This window comes from Toxorhynchites rutilus, chromosome 2 (genome assembly GCF_029784135.1).
Source record: "Toxorhynchites rutilus septentrionalis strain SRP chromosome 2, ASM2978413v1, whole genome shotgun sequence".
NCBI lineage: Eukaryota > Metazoa > Arthropoda > Insecta > Diptera > Culicidae > Toxorhynchites > Toxorhynchites rutilus.
In genome coordinates this window covers 210,533,997-210,556,429 of record NC_073745.1, presented here as the reverse complement: position 1 = coordinate 210,556,429, position 22,433 = coordinate 210,533,997, and the positions used below count along the sequence as shown (strand labels likewise).

The 22,433-nt window shown below is 39.7% G+C and overlaps 1 protein-coding gene across 3 annotated transcripts in view; it reads left to right on the top strand.

Moving 5' to 3' along the window:
• Positions 1-22,433, top strand: part of LOC129770087 (uncharacterized) — a 97,238-nt gene that overhangs the window by 34,937 nt on the left and 39,868 nt on the right. For 2 of the 3 annotated variants that reach the window (XM_055772714.1, XM_055772713.1), the window contains exons 5-6: positions 8,103-8,237; positions 16,133-16,280. In XM_055772714.1, coding sequence (XP_055628689.1) covers positions 8,103-8,237; positions 16,133-16,280 — 283 coding nt within the window. Of the gene's footprint in view, positions 1-7,792; positions 7,848-8,102; positions 8,238-16,132; positions 16,281-22,433 lie in introns of those variants that run through there. The other variant, XM_055772715.1, reaches the window with a different exon arrangement.

Below are 22,433 nucleotides of genomic sequence, written 5' to 3'. Positions count from 1 at the left end.
AATACCAAGTGGAAAGATCGCCCAAGAATATCAGGTTGAAGGCATGCGTCTTTCATAAGAGAAATTATCATGGACTATAATACAAGACAATCCGTACATCCGTTTTCCACAAGTTCCTTTTTTATTAAAAAATAATGAAATAAATTCACGAATCGATAAACATATTTCCTGAAATGTTTCAATTCAGCTAAATGTACCGATCGGCGTCATTGTTTACGTTTGTGAAATGTCCATCGAATACAAATTCAACCATGTATCGATATGCGTCGGAAGATTCCAGACCTACATTGATTCAACTTTATTGAATAATTCCGTTACCCAGATTGAGATCAAAAATAAAAACTGGACGTGAAATATTTATTTTAATATGTTTAAATGTTTCAAAAATGTGAGCTTTATTTCTTTCCGTTTCAACAAGGACAGTACTTGTTTTGAAAATATGAAACATAATATTATTGGTTTTAGATAGGACATATTCACAGAACATTGAGAAAAAGACCAATGCTACCCCATTTTACGGTATTTATTTGTGTTTCAAAGCTTACTAGAAACATTTATTCGAAATAATTTATACTGCAAAAACTATTTCTGTATTGTTTATTTTTTATCCTAAGACATCTTGAAAAGTTACGTTATATCGAGGTAAAAGTTACGTTATATCGAGTTACGGTATATCGAGGTTGCCTTATATCGAGGTATGACTGTATTTTGTTTTACAAGCACTTTAATCTCGATATTCGTGTATCATTGGCTAAAAATGAAATGGAAGAGAAAAACTCTAAATGAGGAGGGATGATTGATTTGTATAGTTGTATTTTGCTGCAAATAGTGAAATCGTTTTTCAATTGGTATAAGATTCCATATTTTTTGGCAATTTTCTTGATGATTTTGTCAATGTGAGTGTTGAACCTAAGTTTGTCATTAATAAGCACGCCAAGATATTTAATGTCTACCTTCCCGCAGTGCCGGCTGAGGTTAGAATAACCATAGTGAAGATCGGGCCACCAACCTCGGTGGGATCTTGATCGTACGCTGACAGGGAAGGGATCACTGTCTTCATACCAGCGGGAACTCTAATAGGAGCTGTGCCCGACGGTTCTCCGGCGAGACAGGATATTAGGGGTAGACCCTACAAGCCATCCATAAACATAAAACGCACATGAAGAATCATGAAGAAATTCGACAATCGTACTAGACACACGCCAAGAACAACGAATAGAGATTGGAAACTCTGAACATGGAGCTGCAAGTCTCTCAACTTTCTTGCAAGTATCCGAATTATTTCATAAATTTTGAGAGCCCGCAATTTCTGCAGGAGGTGTGTTGGAAAGGTACGATGGTGCGATAGTTTCAAGGTGGTTATACCAACTACCAGAGTTGCGGCAACACACACGAGCTGGGCACAGCTTTCATTGTGATGAGGGAGACGCAGAAACGAGTGAATGGCTGATGGCCGATCAACAGAAGAATGTACAAACTGAGGATGCGTGACCACTTCTTTAGCATCAGCATTATCAACGTTCACAACCCCCATCTGACTAGAACCGATGACGACAAAGAAGAATTTGACACGTAGTTAGAGCGAGAACACGATCGCTGCCCAAAACACGACGTCAAAATCGTCATCGGTGATTGGAACGCTCGGGTCGGCTAAGAGGAGAAGTTCCGACCGGTTATTGGTAGGTTCAGCGCCCATCTGCGAACCAACGAAAACAACCTAAGACTTATCGAATTCGCTGCCTCCAAGAACATGGCCACACGTAGCACCTTCTTCCAGCACAGCCTTTAATTACCGTTACACCTGTAGATCACCTCAGCAAAAAGAAACACAAATTGAACATGTTTTGATCGACGGTCGGCACCTCTCGAATATCATCGACGACAGAACCTGTCGTGGCACTGACATCAATTCAGACCACTACCTGGTGATGGTCAAGCGTCGTTCTAAACTGTCAGTCGTCAATAACATAAGACACCAGCGCTCACCACGGTACCATCTACAACGACTGCAGAAGCCGAACGTTTCTGCAACATACTCGCAGCGTCTTGAATCTGCGATACCGGGGGAAGACGAAATGGATGCTGTTCCCCTCGATGAATGCTGGAACATCTTGAGATCAGCAATTAGCAGCACAGCGGAGACCGTCATCGGGTATGAACAACGAGGACAACAGAACGAGTGGTTTGACGACGAGTGCCGAGCGCTCCTGAAACAGGAGGGATGCTGTATCGAAAGGTGGAGGCTGCACTACGATGAGCACCTGAACAGTGCGCAGACAGGAGGCCAAGACGGGGTTTATGAGGACTACACCGGTGCAGTGAAGAACGACGATGTACCACCCCTGACTATGGGTGGAGTTAAGGAGGCCATTGATTAGCTAAAGAACCGCAAAGCAGCTGGTAAGGATGGCTTCGTAGCGGAGCTCTTCATGGAAGGTCCGGAAATGTAGAATGTATGCACCGGTTGATAGTCAGGATCTGGGATACTGAACAGCTTCCGGAGGAGTGAAAGGACGGAGTAATCTTCCCCATCTTTAAAAAAAAAAGGATAAGCTGGATTGTGGGAATTACCGTGCTATCACGATCCTGGTCTTGTGCCTAAAAATTCTGTCTCAGATCCTTTTTCGTCATTGACTTCAAATATACTATATTCTAAGCATTCATCAATGTATGAATGTATCTTGTTGAAATTGTAACTGTTTGTGTTGCAATGAAATAGAATCAGGGTGGTCTTATAGAAGTTGGACAGAGTATACGACAGTTGGGACCCAACCAATATGGAGGCAACCAACAAAAACAACGAAGAACGAAGAAACATTACGATGGATACAGGTGACCAAGTCAACGCGTTCACTAGTAGTAGAAAGCTGCTGCGATCGCCAGTATTCAACCGAGTGGAAACACCAGGCTGTAGTGGCTGTAATGGAGGAATACAAGAGACTCAGCAAAGTCGGGGGATCAATCCTCTGTTCCTGCCAAAGTGCAGCGGTAGCTTAACTGAGGAAGGAGGGCTGACCGGAGGTAGCATACTAAGTACGATCATGATGAGGAATCGGGGCCGATACCTTCGTACAGGACAAACCCAACGTGCATAAGGAAATTAAGTTCAGGATGTTGGGTCTAAAATCTCTCTTGGGACGAGCTATGAACGAGCATTATGGACTCGTCGAAAAGGCGAAAACCACCGAGAAAGCACTCGCGAAAGTGTTGCAGAGAGCTGCATATGGACAGGCCATAGCGACAGCGAAGAGCTGGGTAACAGCGGCGACCAGAGTGGCACCGATAACAAAAGAAGTGGCTGGAGCACGGTCGTGAAAAGAAACAGAAGGAAACTGAGAAGCAAGGAAAAGGAGAGAGAGAAGGTAGAGGAAGAAGTGAGAAAAAAAAGAAAGAGAATAAAAAAGGGGAGGGCCAAAAGACAAGAAGCCTCATCCTCGGCGAGCGAGAGGCAAATGCGATGCACTCATCGTCGAAGCCAAGAGCGACGTATCATACTCTGACCTCCTTAAAAAATGCGAGAGAACCCTGGCCTCAAGAAACTGGAGGAGGAAGACGTAACCAGAGATTTTTCGCCTCAGAAAATACCAACGACGCCAGCTGGGATTGAACCCAGGCCGATCGGATTGTGAGGCTGTTACGCTAACCATAAAACCACTGGCGCCGTCCTCAAAGATCTTGTCGAAAGGGTTCTTGGCGACGGAGCGAACGTAAGGGCCTTATCCTCCGAGTCATTGATAAAATGTAGGAACCTTAGTCTGTTCTCCACTGAGATGGACCTGCGTCAGAAGTTGGAGGAGGAAAACAATGTGGGCAAAGTTCCGATGGAAATCCGACTATGAAAGGCGTATCGCGGGACGACGGACGCAGCAGGACGACGGAACGTCTACTGGGCTGTGGGTCGTTTTAGAATCGTTCCGCCTATTCCCAAGCAACTGGAGAGATATTTCAGGTGTTCAAACTTCGGCCACCTGGCGAAAGACTGCTTGGGGCCACTGTGTAGGAAATTCGAAATGGAGGGACCCTTTGCCAGCGACTGCAAGGGGCAACCATGGTGTATGCTCTGCGAAAAAGGGGACAGTAACGACCATACGACGGAAGGCTTCAATTGCCCTGTGTAGAAACAGGCAAGAGCAAGCCAACAGTGATGGAGGTAACCCAAATTAATCTCAACCATTGTGTCACCCCCAGTCAACGGTGGGATGACAGTTCGTCGTTAATGACGAAAATAAGGGTGAGGATATGCGAAAGATACACCCACAGTGATCATCCGTTATACCATTGGCCAACGAAATTCCGTGGCTGTACGGATAAATAGGACATGCCCGCGCAGGTGGAAGACAAAACTTTTGACAAGGACCTTTTCATTGAAGAACCACGCGTGGAGAGCGGTGTCTTGAACATGAACGCGGATGAACTGACGAAAACGCTAGTAAAAGCATGTCATATAACAATGCCAAGCGACCTCCAGCCTATTGGTGGAACGAGCCACTTGTCGTGCATCGAGTCAAGCAACGGAACCAGAGAAGAGCGGAGAGTGAAATTTAGAGAGGCTAGGTATACCCTTAAACGGGCGATAAGGCGGAGCAAATCTAATTGCTTCAGGGAGTTATGCCGGGACATGGACGGCAATCCATGGGGCAATGTCTACCGAGTGGTGGTGGCGAAGCTCAGGGGCTCAATGACACCCTCCGATTTGTGTCCCGAAAAACTAAAAAATTATCATGGAAGGCATATTCCCGCAGCACAACCCAACGACCTGACTACCAACGCAGACAGGTGTCGAACGACGAGCTAGTTGCAGCTATGAAACGTCTCAAAACGAAGAAAGCGCCTGGCCCAGATGGAATCCCCAATGTAGCTTTAAAAGCGGTAGTCCTATCCCTGATATGTTCAGGACAGCAATGCAGAAGTGTCTACACGAGCACTACTTTCCGAACCGATGGAAGTTCAAAGCTAGTACTGTTACTCAAATCAGGAAAGACGCCGAATGACCCAGCATCGTATAGACACATATGCCTGCTGGGCACTCTTGGGATGTTTTGGAGAGAATCATCCTCAATACATCCTTTTTGAATTTAAATGTTTCATGGAAGACAATTCGTCAAATTTTGGTAAAAAGTCCTTACTTAAGGAGGACTAAAAAGGTTAAAGCTCCTAATCTTACACCATCTCACATCGAAAGACGTCTGAGTTTAGCCAAAGCTCACAACAGTGGAACTTGGTATGTCATGACAAAGAACGTTTTCAAAAGAATACATTTTGCTATATACCATAACGAAAAGTTCCTCGTTTTTTTTACTTCTAACTTCGCCAGGTTATCTATAGTGACGAAAAAAAAATCAATTTGGATGGCCCTGATGGTTTCAATGGGTATTGGCGTGATTTACGAAAGAAGGAATAGTATTTTTCAACCAGGAATTTTGGTGGAGGCTCTTGCATGGTTTGGGTGGAATTCTGTGCAACTGGAAAGCTCAAGATAGCCTTCACATCATTCTAGGATTAAATACATGTTCTGAAATCTTCTCACATGTCGTTTTTGCGAGGATATCGTCACATTCCAGCAAAATAGTGCTACTATTCATACCAGCAAGGAAACTAAGCAATGTATTAGGGACCAAAAACATAATTTTCTGGACTGACTGGCTCGCTTTCCAGACTGGAATCCTGTTGAATCCTGGGGGATCCTTGTACGTAGAATCTACACGGAGGGAAAGCGGTACACCACTATTGGAGAGCTCAAGGTCGCAATTTCGGAACAATCGAAAAATATCGAGAAATCCGTTCAGCAGAATTTGGTAAATAGTAATCCAACATGAATTTTCCAGATTATTAGCCGAAATGGCAAGGTTGTCAATTATTTACATGTTTATCATGAAATAGTTTTGAATTTTTCATTGATAATACTTATGAATTTTGAAGTGGTCTTATAGAAACTGGACAGCAAAATCAAAACTTTGAGTGCTTTGAGGCACCCCTAAATCATGTCCGATTGAGCTGAAATTTTGCACAGGTTATTTTTTGGACCAATAAATAAAATGTACATGGTTGGTTCTTTTAATTCGATAATTAATTTTTTTCCATACCATCATTGCCTCTCAGGCCAAGTCCCAAAAAGTCGATTTTCGGCCAAAAATTTTTTTTTCGAGATGACACCAGATCTCTACGCTTCATGCATTTTTAAGTCATTTGGCATCGAAAAAAAAATTTCGAGTTTCTAAATTTCCTTTACTCCCCCCTTGGACGATTTTCGAGGATCAAAAAATCAAAACTTTGAGCGCTTTGAGGCACCCCTGAATCATGTACGATCGAGCTGAAACTTTGCACAGATCATTTTTTGGGCCAATAAACAAAATGTACAAGGCCGATTTTTGAAACTCGATGATGAAATTTTTCCGATACATCCATTGCCATCCTAGTGACCACACATCATTTGTTCATCGACTTCCAAACAACGTACGAACCACTCGATCGAGACCAGCTATGGCAAGTTAATTAAAACTACGGTTTCCCGGATAAATTTACGCGTTTGATCAGGGCGATGAAACATCGAATGATCTTGAATCTTGAGTCTCTATGAATCTCGAAAAGGTCCAGGGTATGGGCTTTTGTGCTTTTGTGTTGTTTAACATAGCTTTGGAAGGTGTGGTAATGATAGCGGTTATTGGCGCGATCTTCAGGAAGTTCGTCTAGCTTGTTGTCTTCGCCGATATCATCGAGATCGTTACATCAGAATAAAAGCTGAAACTCGACGGTTAGGTCTTGCCATCAACGCGTCGAAAATTAAGTACATAAGAGGGAGAGGCCAGAGAGATTAATGCAAACCATCAGTTCAGATCGACGGTGATGAAATGGAGGTGGACGATGCATTTGTGTACTTAGGCTAATTCATCAAAATGGATCAGGAGAAAGGCCACTTACAGGTCTTTTTAAAGCGACGTGGTTGGAGTGCCGTGACCATGGACCAAGGAGACTGGAGACGACTTTTTTGTATAATACAGGAAATAACGGTTTTAGACTGTACGATGTTAATGGTTAAACCCTTAACAATTTCCAACACAGCGAACAAAACTCAAACGCATTGGTCGATTACGCATTGAGCTATTCCTACACTACAGGGGGTCCTAGCATTCTGTGGCATGTAAATGCATCACGAGTCAGGCTCGATATTGTCTTTTTTGGTCCAATGGATTGACCATGGGTGTGGCTCGATTTTATAGCTTAAAGGATTATTCACATTCGCTGCTGTATTCCATGTAATTTATCCAATCGCTTAAATCATTAAAAACCACATCGGTGAGTTCTATTGAACACAATTTAATACACAGTGATCGAATTCAGTGTCATGAAGCGAAACGTTTAATGTAACGCTGAAATACGATTCCAAAAAGTGTATAAATGAATTGTTTTCTCGCTTAAAATGGAGTCTATTTTTGAGGTAACTTGATTGATTTAGATTAAAAAAATATTTCGTGGTTGATTACATCAGACCATAAATAAATAAATCCCGATTTAACAGAGAATAATTCAAGTCAAAAGCCACCGAAGAAAAAACTGCAAAGTAACATCCTCCAAAAACTTTAGGAAGAATTTACTTCACAAAGGTAATTGTATATTCTACGCCCCTGCAAGCAATACTATGTTACTGGCAAAGGGAGAAGCACAAAAGTTAGTGAGAACAATTTCCTGCATTAAGAAGTTAGCCGAATGAAAGTGCACTGGCTGGCTACTTGTTGCTTTATTTTTTGTGGTTCTGGCTTACCAGATGCTTTGTATGCAGTGGTTTACCTCGGTTGAAACGAACGAACAGTACTGTACAAGTTTAATGCTATCAGAGTTATAGTTATAGTGTGAGTTGTTGGTTTTTATCGCTTTCCATCTTTGTGGTAATGTACCGCATATAAAAGAAAATCGAATCTATTGACCTCTTCACTGGTGCAGAAATTGGGCTCATGATACAATTATAATAAAAACCCAAGCTCTTCAATTCAACTTCAGCTTTTTGGCAGTCCGCCGAAGCACAATCCAAACTACGTCCGAATTAAACATTTATATTCCAGAAAGTCCTCAACTCTATAATGTCTGGTTTGTCATTTTTTTTTCAGGTTTTATCGTTGTGGCATCATGTGTAATGACGTTCGAGGCTCGCGATTCAGCTGCCAAAGTGGTGCCGGCTCGTTTTAAGCTGAGTGGCAACGCCCGCAACACCAGCCGCAATAACACATCTCGACGATCCACGAGTGAGTATTTAGTAGCGACTCTTTTGTTATGTTTGCACCCTCCACCCCCACTCAAACGGACCAGCGAACAATGTTATGCTATCCCATCCCCCAGAGTTATGTCATCTTCGGTTTCGGTTTGTTCATGACAAAGAAAATATATCCTCTGACAAGCATAGAAGAACAATGTTTGTTTCTGCCACTTCATGCAGAAGAAAACCGTACTCCGCAAACGTTAGCTTTTCGGTTGGGTGAAAACAGTCGTCGGAGGTTCAATGGAAGGACGCTCTGGGATGTTCATTTTATTACGACGAACTAATGAAGCAATTTTGGCGGTAGTTTTCCAACTTTCAATGCAAACGATGTCGTTTCGGGGTTCTTGCTTATTTCAGACATTCACGTAATCGTTCCGTGATTTCATCAACTTGGAAGAATGCAGCGACAAAGCGTGATGGCTATTGCTGAGGGCTGGGACAAACGAGATTTTTGGAAAAGTTTTTTACTTGCATGAGCGATATAATATCGTTGATTAAACAAATAGCAGGTATTTGCTACAGTGCTGGAACGTAGCTTCTATGAAGAAATTCTCTTTCTGACGAAAGAAGATGCAAAAGTGGCCAGCCTTCTTCAAATAAGTGTCTTCAGACGATTGCTTCTCTTTGTTAACCATCCTACAGTGAAACCGGCTGCTCTGGCACAAATTTGTATTCAAGCATTTGGAATAAAAGATCTTTAGTGTGCTACCAGATGTGGCATCAGACGAATCGCTGACAGTTTTACATACCGTACATTGGTTTTTATACAAAAAAAAGTAGAAGGGTCTGAGCCTAGGGGTACGGACGGAAGTTTGACGTAGGACTGTGATTGTTCAGAACACCTTATTATTTTAAAGGTAATTCTTTTCATTGTTCTGATATCTGTTAGTTTAACTTTTTTGAAACTCTAAATAGTGGCCCTGAATAGGACCGTTTGTTGTATGTACTCATAACCTTCAAACGGTTTCTAACGAACAAAAAAAGACAATAAGCTTCTGGCAGGAAGTTCAACTGTCTAACTGAAAATGATTATTGAATATCAGTGGGACAAATAACAGGGTGGAATGGTAGATGAAGTATATGTGAATCAGTAAACAAAAACAAATATCGTAATTGATTACATTGAATATGAAATTTATGGGGAAGAAACAAAAAAACAAGTTGAAAATACTCACGATTTCGTGATATTTTGGGGTAAAATACACATGAAATCATGAAGCTGCTTTATTTTCAGTGGATAGCTATGGTGATTTCTTTCCATTGTCTTATTCTTATCATTAGTCTTATTCTAAGGCATCGAGAGCAGTAGCTTTTTCGGTGAAATAATGTTCGCTTGCAGACTATCACAATCAAGTCATATTGGTTCTACTGCTCAATCTATCATAGAAGGAACTGAGTCATTGAGAATTATGAATATGAGCCATGAAAAATATTCCCCTTTATTCCGCGCGGCGAATGAGGTGAGATGGTTCAAGTCACTGCTTTCCCGTAGGCGAATGGCGTGACTATAGTTTGTTACTAGGTGAGATTTGAAGTCGTGTCCTCATATGTTATCGACTCGGGTATCAACAAGAAGTTGAAAAGTAAGGTAGCTTCCACAATGAAGCGAAAAACTTTGGGATTAATATTTCATTTCGTTTAATTTTTGTGATGCGATGTAATGCAGATCTCAATAAGTCTTCGCATGATAATCGCTGCCTCTTCTTAATTAATGAACGATCACTGTATAGGTGACATTCAACGTGGTTTGTCATATACTACAGGTGTGCCAGATGTTTTGTATCGTACACGAAAATTAATCACACAGATAAAATAGGCATTTTGTTCATTAAATTTAACAAATTCATGAATTTGTCTATTCCAACCCGTTTTACGATTATTTTTTCTCACAGAATTAAACTCGAGGAAAAAACTAACTATAAAGTTATAACTTTTACCGTGTTTTAATTCAGAAAATGCGTGAATTTTGCTCATCAAAAATGCCGAAAAAAATAGATGCTACTCCTAGAAATTGAAACAGAAACAAAAAATTACATGAACGATTCAAGTTTATCAATTGCTGCAGATGATTCCTAGTATGATATGGAAGTGTAATTGAAGATATAGAGGAATATGTACGGAACAACAATATTTTATTAATAAAACTTGCAAAAAGTTTTCCTCGAATTTAAACAAAAACATATCGGATTACATACTGTTAGGTGTCAACAAGAGAGTGTGTTGGAACCCTAAGGAGTTGTGAAATGTACGAATATGGTGGAAAACTCAATGATTGCTGTCAACAAAGCATACGATGCTGGGTTTTACGTCAGCCGTATAAGACTGCAGTAGAGAAACGTTGGTAAATCATATTTTCCATTGTGAATATATAGAAAAAATATATGAAATCGTTTAAAACACATATTTCTACATCAAAAATCAGGATTTTATATATATCCATTTCCGTATACAAAATTTTAAAAAATCCATACAAATTCAGGCAATTTTGCACGCTATTTACTAACACTAACACGGGGGCCTTTCTAGCATACCTGGTCACTGTCTATTTACGTTGGGTGACACTTTCCTCGTTGCTTTGATGAAATCTTGCATGAAGTTTGAGTGATGCATGAAATCTTGCATCTGATTACTTTAACATCTTACTAACTTGCTAGATAGAAAGAATTATTTTATGTTAGAACAATTCGTGGGAACGAAGTTGGAAGAAAGAATGCATAATACATGATTTACCTTCGCCTCCGCTCGCAAAACATACCTCTTCTATTTGTTAAACTGCCGTCTAATATATCGTAAGACCGATTCTGCGTAATATGCATTTGAAAACTCTTAATAAACGTTACATTTTTCGTAGAGTGACCCCTCTATATAGAAATCAAAGACGTAGTCCTACGTAAAAAAAAAAACAAAAAAAAACATGGAAATCAAACATCCTTTCTTCAGCCCAAACAGCTTGAGTGAGTTGAAGTGGTATGTAAGTTTCATTCTTCTCATAGACATACTGCAATGGTGTTACACTATGGGCCCTATTCCAGAAAACGAGACGAACAATTCGTCTCGTTTCGTCTCGGTTTCAGTCACTGTCGAGACGAGCAAAATATCCCATTCCAGTACACGAGCTTCTTTGTAATGATTTATTTGGTAGACTGGAAAGACTTCAGTCAGTTTTTCTCGGTATGATTAGTAATGTCAGATGAGAACACATGTTTTTGTTTTGAGAAAACCACAAACAGTTTTAAAATTGATCAATCGATACTCTTTTCGCAGTGCCATAATATTAAAAAAACATAACAAAAAGGAATAAGTTTCATATATATTTTGGTTACATTGTTATTATTCCTCGAGCATATGGGTTCATCACTCAGACGTTTTGTTACTATGGATTTATTGGGGGCAATGTTTGTTCACCAAATCAACGATTTATCAAGAAAAGTTTTAAATCTATATATATATATATATATATATATATATATATATATATATATATATATATATATATATATATATATATATATATATATATATATATATATATTTATTTCCAATAAAGTAGTTGTTTTTAATTACTCATTTTCGTTCAATATGTGAAGACCCTTTTCGTGCCGTGTGATAATATTCAGTCATCTAGCATCCCTGGATATGAGTTCAATTTGTACATTTGGTTGTGTTGTTTGGAAGAGGCCCATTTGAAAATCTGTAAAATCTAGCAATTACTGAACTGAATCTGATGGTTGCAGTTGAAAACATACATTGCTTATGTAACACTAGTTTAGCCGTGAAACAATTTTTGAAAATAAAGGCGGAGCAGAAGAATGCCGATGCTTTCAATCAACAAGGTGAACAAACACATCAAACAAACTAGACGATTCGACTGATTCATCGACGAGCGCGGCCAAACGATCGTCGAGCCAGACGAGCTACTCGTCTGTTTTTTAGTCGAGCTCGGCTTCTGGAATATGAAAACAAACGAGACGAGCGGCGTAGGATTTTTGGCGTAGGACTACGTCTTACATTAAAGGTGCCAAATCAGAAAACAGGTCACGTTTTTATGAGATTAAGTTAATGTTAATAACAATTTTTGCTGCGAACGGACTTTAACGATTTGCATATCAATCGAATCGAACATTTTCTAAGATTTGTTTGATATGCTATACATTACAATCCCATAGTCTGCATATGGTTTGAATTGATGAAAATTGGAACCATTCCCATTCCTCCATACATTTGTTCTGTCCATTTATGTGCTTTCCCGAACAGAGCTGTCAATAACGAGCAACTTATGCAACCACTAGAATAGAAACAGTCCGAGATGAATGAATCGTTGGATTTAAAGTCTCCGTAAACAACTGAAAAAAAGAAGAAGAAGAATAGAAACAACGAAGGGGGGATAGCGAAAAGAGAATATTTACGAAGAAAGTTGTCGCTAGCGTATAAGTATCGCATCTCCTCTGAGGAAAATTCTCGGAAACTTTCTGTGCCCGAAACAACAAAGGTCGCTTATTCTGCTCGTTTTGTGTTTTATGTTTCATCTCGAGCTGTAAACGCTAGCGAATATTCCACTTGAAGTTTATTGCTGCGCCTGTGTACATCTGTTAGACGCGTGTTTGATGCTTGTTGAATTGCGATGCACGGAAGATGCCTCTCGATGCCTCAGTGCAGTGCGTGCATTGATATGAAGAAACAAATTGCGACATATGACCAATTAGTTTACTGTTCTCGCAAAGGCAAGAAAGAATCGTTGCTTCTCGAAATGATTCTACAAACCACGCAAGTCATTAAACCTTTTCAGGGTTCCCGGAACATTTTACTAAAGAGTTATTTATGAACTTTCGACATATTCGCAAATGATATCCGATATCCGAATTGGTATAATATAATACCAACAAATTTGAAAAAAAAATAGATTGCGTAGTCCTACGTTCTAAGCGGTCGTGTCTCGGATACAACCCCTCGATTTTTTCACTAACTTTGAGTTTGTGATGTTTTGAGAAAGCAACTCACTTATGCCAAAGTTCACTTTGAGCAGTTTATCCGTATTAAGAAAGTTAGGAAAAATCATCACCAGCTTCGCTTATTCTGTTGTCAAATATTTGCTATGCGTGTTTTAACTGAAGCAAAATGATCTTTAATTGCATTTAAATCAAGATCTGCTAACGACGGCGCCAGTGGTTGTGTGGTTAGCGTAACAGCCTCACAATCCGATCGGCCTGAGTTCAATCCCAGCTGGCGTCGTTGGGATTTTCTAAGGCGAAAAATCTCTGGTTACGTCTTCCTTCGGAGGGGAAGTAAAATAAGTTGGCCCGGCTCATGAGTTGCTGAGTCTGATAGGTAGGAACAGGTGAAGTCGCCTCCCTGATATCGGTGATTGGCACTGAAGTGGCGGAAATAGGCCGACGAAAAATAAGCGAAGATAAAAAAAAAGATCGATTCATTATCGATCGAAAATTAATTCATTTTAGAACGCAGATAATTTTCAACCAATTTACGATTGCTGAAACTGTGTTCCCACGATGCGCGGTCTGTGTCATTTTTACTTTAGTGTAAACCAGACTAGCAAGCTCTTTCATATAGTTTTACCATAATGATGTATTTGGAAAAGTTGTTGAAAATTATAAGCAAATTCATAAAATTTCATGAACGTGGCGGTATAACACGACAAACATATGAAAAGAGCCTATTTACTATAAAAAAAGAAAATAAATTAGAAATATTTTTTAAAAATATCTCGAGAATGGCTGCATCTAGGAGGAAATTGATAAAGAGCTTCTTTTGTTTTAAATCACATTAATATTCATAATCTGTGGCTGAAAATGATTGTTAACATACAAAAATTCGAAATTTTTCGAAAATTCATAAAAATTCGATGTTTTACAAAGTTCGTCAAAATTAGTTTTACCATCTTGGACCCATTTTTCAAATTGTCTGCATAACTTCTGTTCCATATGAAAACAATAAAAAAATATGTATATTGGATATTGCAAATTAAGGTTTTTTTTGTAAATAAAAAAAAGTACTAATTTTTTTTCAGTGTATATTTTTTTCATGTTTTAACAATACTTCACAATAACAACACAACAATACTCTATAACTCTTTCTAAGACACGATTTCGATACGACTCATATTTTTTGAGATATAAATTATCAAAGATTTCTTTTACTAAAATCGGTACGCCCTTTTCAAAAGTTACACTAAAGTAAAAAAAATCCCAAATGCTGTGGATTACTCAAACCCAAACGGAATACAAACTTTCGTTCGAATCAAAAATACAAGTTTTTGAAATCGGCATTTTTAGTTCGATTTCATTTGGAATTGCACTGACTTGCGGAAGGATGTTCTCCATTCCTATAAATGCACCGTATAGTTGTATTTTTTTTCTTCATACATTTGCCAATGCCTCCTCGTCAGTACTTATTTTCAATGCCCGGGTACCCCAGTTATAAGCTTTCGAGATCTTTCATAATGTTGTTACATGTTCCATTTTCATACTTTCATTATTTCTATACCTTCCTGTTTAACGTAGGTAGTTGAAAGCAACGAATTTCCTCAAAATCACGCTGACTTGGTGTAAAACGAGCGCAAGTTTCACATTCTCGCATCCCATTTCCATGCTTTAAGGGAAATGAAAAGTTTCCACCCTAACAAACAAGAGTCAGCCCAATCTTTTAATTATTGCCATTCCCCGAATCGAGTCTGTTTGTGTAGAACTCTTCTTTTTGAGTTTAATTTGTATGTGTTTCCCCGGAAGTCCCAAGCGGTAACATGGAATCCTGGCAAACGAAAGTTTCGTTCCATTGCTCATTGCCCAAATTTAATTCCGTCTAATTATATTTAATTGCTCTTGCACTTCTACTTCAATGTTGATTCGAGAAAGTGGAGCAGTGGATAGTTGTGATAAATGAAAAGCCCAATGATGATAAGTTTCACTATAGCAAATTTGGTAAACAAAGTACTGTTGTAATTTATTTGACATGATACCCGCACATGTTTCGTTCTGCCGATTATACAGGTATGAGCGTCATTTTAACCCACAAAATCACTCCCGAGGCTACTGGACTTTTCCATTAGTTTACATATTAGACAGTACATAATGAAAATAAATATTCAGCACCCCAAGCTGAACCCAAAGCTTCGGTCCATTTGTTTTATGTTTTATGGGTTTGCCGGGTCTACGTATCATTACTCAATTTGATTTGAAACTTGGAAGCCAGAATATGCGTTACAAATTATAAACTGTCTATAATTTCTACAGTATCAACCGGAGAAAACAATAAATCTTGTTGTCTGTTGAGCATCTATTTCAATCGCCATGAATATGGAACGTAAACTTCTGCGAAAATGTTCCGCCAGGCACAACAAATCGGATGATACAGCTACATCACGGATGAGACAAATCAATGGTTCTTGCTCGTGAAATACTTATGCTTTATCAGCAAGGAAATCCTTCCAAGAATATTAATTCATATTCTCTCCCTCTGTTTGCCGAAGGGTAAACCCACTCAACTGGAATATCTTCATCGACGAGGACAGGTTGGTTTTCCCTATTCGGCACTATTAAAGCTCACTTTAGCTCCCAGTAACGTTAAGTACTGCTGGAGTGGCTGCTCGAGAGGCGTAAATGTTGAAAATTTATATGAAAATTCTGCACATACATCTCCTCTCAGTCCAGGAGGAATATGGGAATGCAAGAGGTGTAGACAGGTGTGAAATGGCAATCAACGACGTTTAAATTATCAAAACGTGCATATTGTGTGTGAAGGGTGGAAAATTAATTTCCAGTGATTGCAGTCGTATTAAAATACGGCACGTCAAATACGTTATCATAGCAATTTTGCCGAGATTTAGGCTCTCATGATAATGCCATTATTATTATCTTTACTCCACAGCCAATTCCAATGGTCCAGGTCCGGTTGGACCGCAAACCGCCAGATGGGAGCAACATTTAGGGGTGTTTAGAACATCTCCGGCCGTAGAACAAGTTCCAGACCGGAAAGCATTGACAGCGGCGTTGGTTCACTTCTCCAGGGCGCTAGGGTACGTAAATTGATGAATACCAGACGTGTCAATTAACGAATTGATCCGAATTGTAACACCTGATTCAGTTCGGACACCCCACCGAATAATGTAGGTGATAGAAGTTATGTAAATGGGAACCATCCTTCCTTCTATTAAGTTGGGTCTCCGTCAGAAAGCTACCCTTTACCGGATGGCTTTCTCTCTCTATATTCCTGTCCCTGCCTAACTTTATGGATGGAAACTCTACTCAAAAAAGGTGGTAAAGCATGCTTTTGTTCTTAACTAACACCCGGCGAGCAAACGAGCTAAAATTTGTCTGACTGCTTAAAAAGGTGTCTTGCTGAATAGAAAAGTTTATGAATGACGATAGTGCAACTAAATCCGAATAAATTAACAGCAAGAGCATTAAAATGATCTCTTTGGTAATTCTATGACACATTTTAAGAGACGCATGATAGCTCGGTTCGTTTCGATAGCTCTATAACCTGCGTTGGCGTCAACATTCATTCAATCATATTTTTATTGCTTCTATATTAAATCAGCATATAATTTACAATGCATAACAATGCTTTTTTCGGAATCCGAAAGGTTGCACAGGATTTAGATAATGTTTATCTTGTTTACACCGATGCTAAAATGAAATATACGTTATTTTAGAATCATATCGCAGTGAGCAGTTCCGGATGTAAAAATCGGTCATAGTATTGATCCCGCATAACTTATATAATTAACAATTATAATTCGAACAAAGACCATCCGCTTATTCATTTATTCACTAGGTTATGTACTACTGTTTCACCTCGTGCAGTTTTAAAATCAATTTTTCCAATTTAATGAAAAGAATAATACGAGGGCGGTTCGATAAGTAATTAGGGTCTGATTCTCGAATACACTTCGAATACACTTCACGGTTTTGAATGAAAACATTCGAATTCACAAGTAGATGTTGCATTTATCATTCCTTGAGTTTACTGTCATCATATTGATTCATTCATAATTTAGGCTTTCTTCAGAATATTGCCTTTTCTTGGGCATTTTAGAAGTGTTCACCTCAACACAATCAACACAGAAAAACCATACTTCTGCTATGCGCGAAGCACACCATAAACAAACATAAACAAACTGCAGCGCGCCAAGCGGTTGCCATAGGCATCATGTGGACAAAACAACATTATTGAATTGGACAACTCATGATCAGAATTGAGTTCATCAAAATGCGTTAATTTAATGGTTTAGCTATGTAAATCCGATACAAATGGTGAGCAAGCATGATGTTTACAATATTTATAAGTGTTGTAATCCAGAAAAGGTTGATTTATGATCTGTGCGATAATTTCAACATGACGACTCTAAACACTGGGGAGGCTACTAGGATTGCGTATGGCAGATTATCCAAGACCCCCATGGTAGTGATCACCTTCCTATACATTCATCTATTGCCAATGACTCATTTCCATGTGAGACAGTTGATATTTCGTATGACTTAATGAAAATATCGACTGGATGAAATTTCGAGAAATAGTGTCTGAATCTATTGACTCGGTTCATGAATTACCTCCTCTCGAAGAATATAATTTCATTTCTGGCTTGATTTATGATAGCGCTCTACAAGCCCAAACAAGATGTGTTCCTACCATTCTATTTCGACGCCGTCTTCCATAAAGAATGCTCCAAAGCTTATCTTGAAAAATCGACTGCGTTCAAGGAATTCAGAAAACTCGGGACGATGGACTGTTTCCAAACATACATTGCCCTGGAACGCAAACTTAAGAATTCGACTAGAGCAAAGAAACGTGGGTACTGGCGAGAGTACGTCAATGGCCTATCGAGACAGACCGCTATGAACACTCTTTGAAAAGCCCCAAGTCTCTAGTTGCTAATACTACCATAAGGTGTTGAAATTATTCAAATTTTTATGTTTTTTAACGATTTTCCTTAAAGAAGAATTATGATCATGGTTTGACCACCTCTGATCATGGTTTGCCCAAAAAAATGACATGCTTTGTCCGGTTTTAGAAATCTCCATTTTTGAATGAAAACATTCGAATTCACAATTAGATGTTGCATTTATCATTGTTTGAGTTTACTGTCATCATATTGATTCATTCATAATTTAGGCTTTCTTCAGAATATTGCCTTTTCTTGGGCATTTTAGAAGTGTTCACCTCAACACAATCAACACAGAAAAACCATACTTCTGCTATGCGCGAAACACACCATAAACAAACATAAACAAACTGCAGCGCGCCAAGCGGTTGCCATAGGCATCATGTGGACAAAACAACATTATTGAATTGGACAACTCATGATCAGAATTGAGTTCATCAAAATGCGTTAATTTAATGGTTTAGCTATGTAAATCCGATACAAATGGTGAGCAAGCATGATGTTTACAATATTTATAAGTGCTGTAATCCAGAAAAGGTCTCAATATTTACGTGCCAAATAATCATCTGGTAATCGATTAAAAGTTAGCTCGAATGAGTTTACCGTCAACAGCTCAGAGATATTGTCGAAGCCCTGCCAGGTCCTCGTTTAATTTTGGGTGATTTCAATTCGTATGGAATGGGTTTGGGATCACTATATGATGACCCCCGTGCCTCATTGATTTATGATCTGTGCGATAATTTCAACATGACGACTCTAAACACTGGGGAGGCTACTAGGATTGCGTATGGCAGATTATCCAAGACCCCCATGGTAGTGATCACCTTCCTATACATTCATCTATTGCCAATGACTCATTTCCATGTGAGACAGTTGATATTCCGTATGACTTAATGAAAATATCGACTGGATGAAATTTCGAGAAATAGTGTCTGAATCTATTGACTCGGTTCATGAATTACCTCCTCTCGAAGAATATAATTTCATTTCTGGCTTGATTTATGATAGCGCTCTACAAGCCCAAACAAGATGTGTTCCTACCATTCTATTTCGACGCCGTCTTCCATAAAGAATGCTCCAAAGCTTATCTTGAAAAATCGACTGCGTTCAAGGAATTCAGAAAACTCGGGACGATGGACTGTTTCCAAACATACATTGCCCTGGAACGCAAACTTAAGAATTCGACTAGAGCAAAGAAACGTGTGTACTGGCGAGAGTACGTCAATGGCCTATCGAGACAGACCGCTATGAACACTCTTTGGGAATCGGCTAGGAGAATGCGTGGTCGAAGCCACAGTAACGAAAGGGAGGAGTACTCTGATCGTTGTTCAGTTTTGCGAGAAAGGTTTGCCCAGATTCCGTTCCAGCACAAAATATCGTACGTGACATTCCGCTTCAAAGCGAATATGAAAATTTTTCAATGGTAGAGTTTTCATTTGCCCTTCTTTCGTGTAATAACTCTGCTCCTGGAGTGGGTGAGATAAAGTTTAATATATTGAAGAATCTTCCCGATTCTGTCAAAAGACGTATGCTAAACTTGTTTAATAAATTTCTAGAGCTAAACATTGTCCCGCGCGACAAGTTAGAGTTATAGCCATACGGAAACCCAACAAGCCAGCCTGCGACCACAATTCATATAGGTCAATCGCCAATGCTATCCTGAATTCGTAAACTGCTGGAGAAAATGATTCTTTTTCGTTTAGACAAATGGGTTGAAACGAACAATTTGCTTTCAGATACGCAGTTTGGGTTCAGAAGAGGTAATGGAACGAATGATTGTCTAGCGTTGCTTTCGTCTGAAATTCAAATAGCATTTGCTCGTAAAGAACAAATGGCTTCGATCTTCCTTGATATCAAAGAGGCTTTTGATTCTGTTTCCATTGATATATTATCAGATAACAACATAATTGTAGACTCTCACCAACTTGGAATAATTATTTGTATAATTTGCTGTCAGAAAAACACATGAGTTTTGCTCATGGAAATTTGGCAGTCTTCCGACTAAGCTATATGGACCTTACACAAGGTTATGTTTGAGCCCCCTATTATATAACTTTTATGTTAACGATATCGATAACTGCCTTTCGAGACATTACACGATACGACAACTTGCAGAAGATGGAGTGGTTTCCATTAGGGGATCCTCCACCGCCAATCTGCAAGGACCATTACAGGATACTTTGGACAATTTGTCCACATGGGCTATCAAGCTGAGTATCGAATTCTCTACGGAGAAAACAGAGATGGTAGTTTTTTTTATAGAAATCACAAACCCGCCATATTTCCGCTTCATTCATTCGGCAAAACAATAACCCACTCTATGAATTTCAAATATCTTGGTATCGTATGGTATGGTATGAGTTCGGTCGTTTGTTACACACGATTATCCCTAAGGTCTCAACGAGTGCATGGTTCAAGGGGTTGAATGTAGGTCGTGGTTTCATTCGCGTGATATCTCGGCTTATGTCCAATCACTACAACCTTAACGCTTATCTCTATCGCATTGGGCTCGCAGCAAACAATCTTTGTGATTGTGGCGATGGCTACCACGACATCGAGCATGTTGTCTGTGTGGGAGTGGAATGACCACTAGTGTATCTGCACACTACGATACACACATACAAATAAAGGCAGCCACCTGTATTAGTGAACCTTGATCTTATTCTGTCAGTAAATATGACAGTTATTTTTCTTTCAAATCATTCCTTTGTAATCAGTACAACAGAATAAACGCATTGATCATTATTGTATGTTGTTCGCGTGTTTTGATCGTTTCCCAAGTGTTCGTCCCTTTTCTAAGGTTTCCGGTAGTGCTCTGCTCCTTCAGGTTGTGGACTCAAGAGAGAAAAGTTGACAGTTTTTTCGGTGGAAGCAGGTGTTCCGGAAGAATCGCGTTTTTTTCTTTCCGAGAGTTTTTTTTTATTTGCGCTTAGTGCGGCTAAATGGCCGAAAGCATGAAAGTAACGTTTGTCAAATTGAATGGCAGCAATTACGCATCATGGAAGTACAGAATGATGACAATGCCGGAACGCGAGGAGATTTGAGATGTTATTGAGAAACCCAAACCGGAGGAGGTCGACGAAGAAGTTCATCAGTGGATCAAAGATGATCGGAAAGCCCGTACGACCATCGCGTTATTCGTTGAGGACAACCAGTTGCGCTTCGTAAAGAAAGCAAAAACGGCTCGCGAGATGTGGTATCACCTCAAATCATACCATGAAAAAGCGACCATCGGAAATCAGGCGCTGTTATTACAGCAGTTTTGCTCGCTGAATATCAGCGAAGGAGCAGACGTCGAAAAGCACATCGAGGAGATGGAAAACCTGTTTGAGCGTTTGGTTAACGCTGGTGTGGCGCTGAGTGAACTGTTGAGAATAATTATGATGCTTCGAAGTTTGCCATCTTCGTACCACAGCTTTGTAACTTCATTGGAAAACAGACCTCAGGAGGATTTAACTATCGACTTAGTGCTGACGAGACTTCGAGATGAATATCAAAAGCGGGAGAGCCAGCAAAGGCATGGTGGCAAAACGGAGAAAGCTATGAAGACGGTGGTAATACCGACTAGCGACACCAGAAAATGTTTCTTCTGTAATATGCCGGGTCATATGCGAAGAAAGAACAGGTTTCATGTCAACCAAGTCAACAAGAAAATAAACAGGAAGCGAAGCAGGTGGAAACTCAAGCGATCCAGGTGCGGCGAGATGCTAGGAATCCGAGTGAGAATCCAGATGTTATTAGCGGAGCTGCATGCTTAATTGCAGGAGGAGTTATCCCAGGAGCGTGGAATGTGGATAGTGGTTGTACGTGTCATATGACCAACGACCGAAGTTTTTTCAACCAGATGAAGTCGGACGTCGTTGTGGAAGTGACTCTGGCAGATGGAACAAAAACGATGTCTGCTGGATGCGGTAATGGAGTTTTGTTTGGTGTCAACGGAAATGGAAATCGGATCGCAATCATGCTCGAGAATGTATTATACGTCCCATCACTGGAAGGAGGACTAAGCTCAGTACGAAAACTAGCAATTAAAGGATTTTCAGTGATATTCGAAGTGGATCGTTGTGAAATTAAATCTCGGGATGGCGTCATTGTGGCGATAGGTGAAACCGTCGGCAACCAGTACAAATTGAAAGTAGCTGAGTGGTGCACAGTAGCAGCGGCTGGAAATCATAATGTGTCGTGCCAGCATACCTGGCATAGAACATTTGGTCATCGGGATCCTAACGTCATAGAGTTGATTAAAACGAAAGATCTGGATAGTGGACTGGATACCGAAGATTG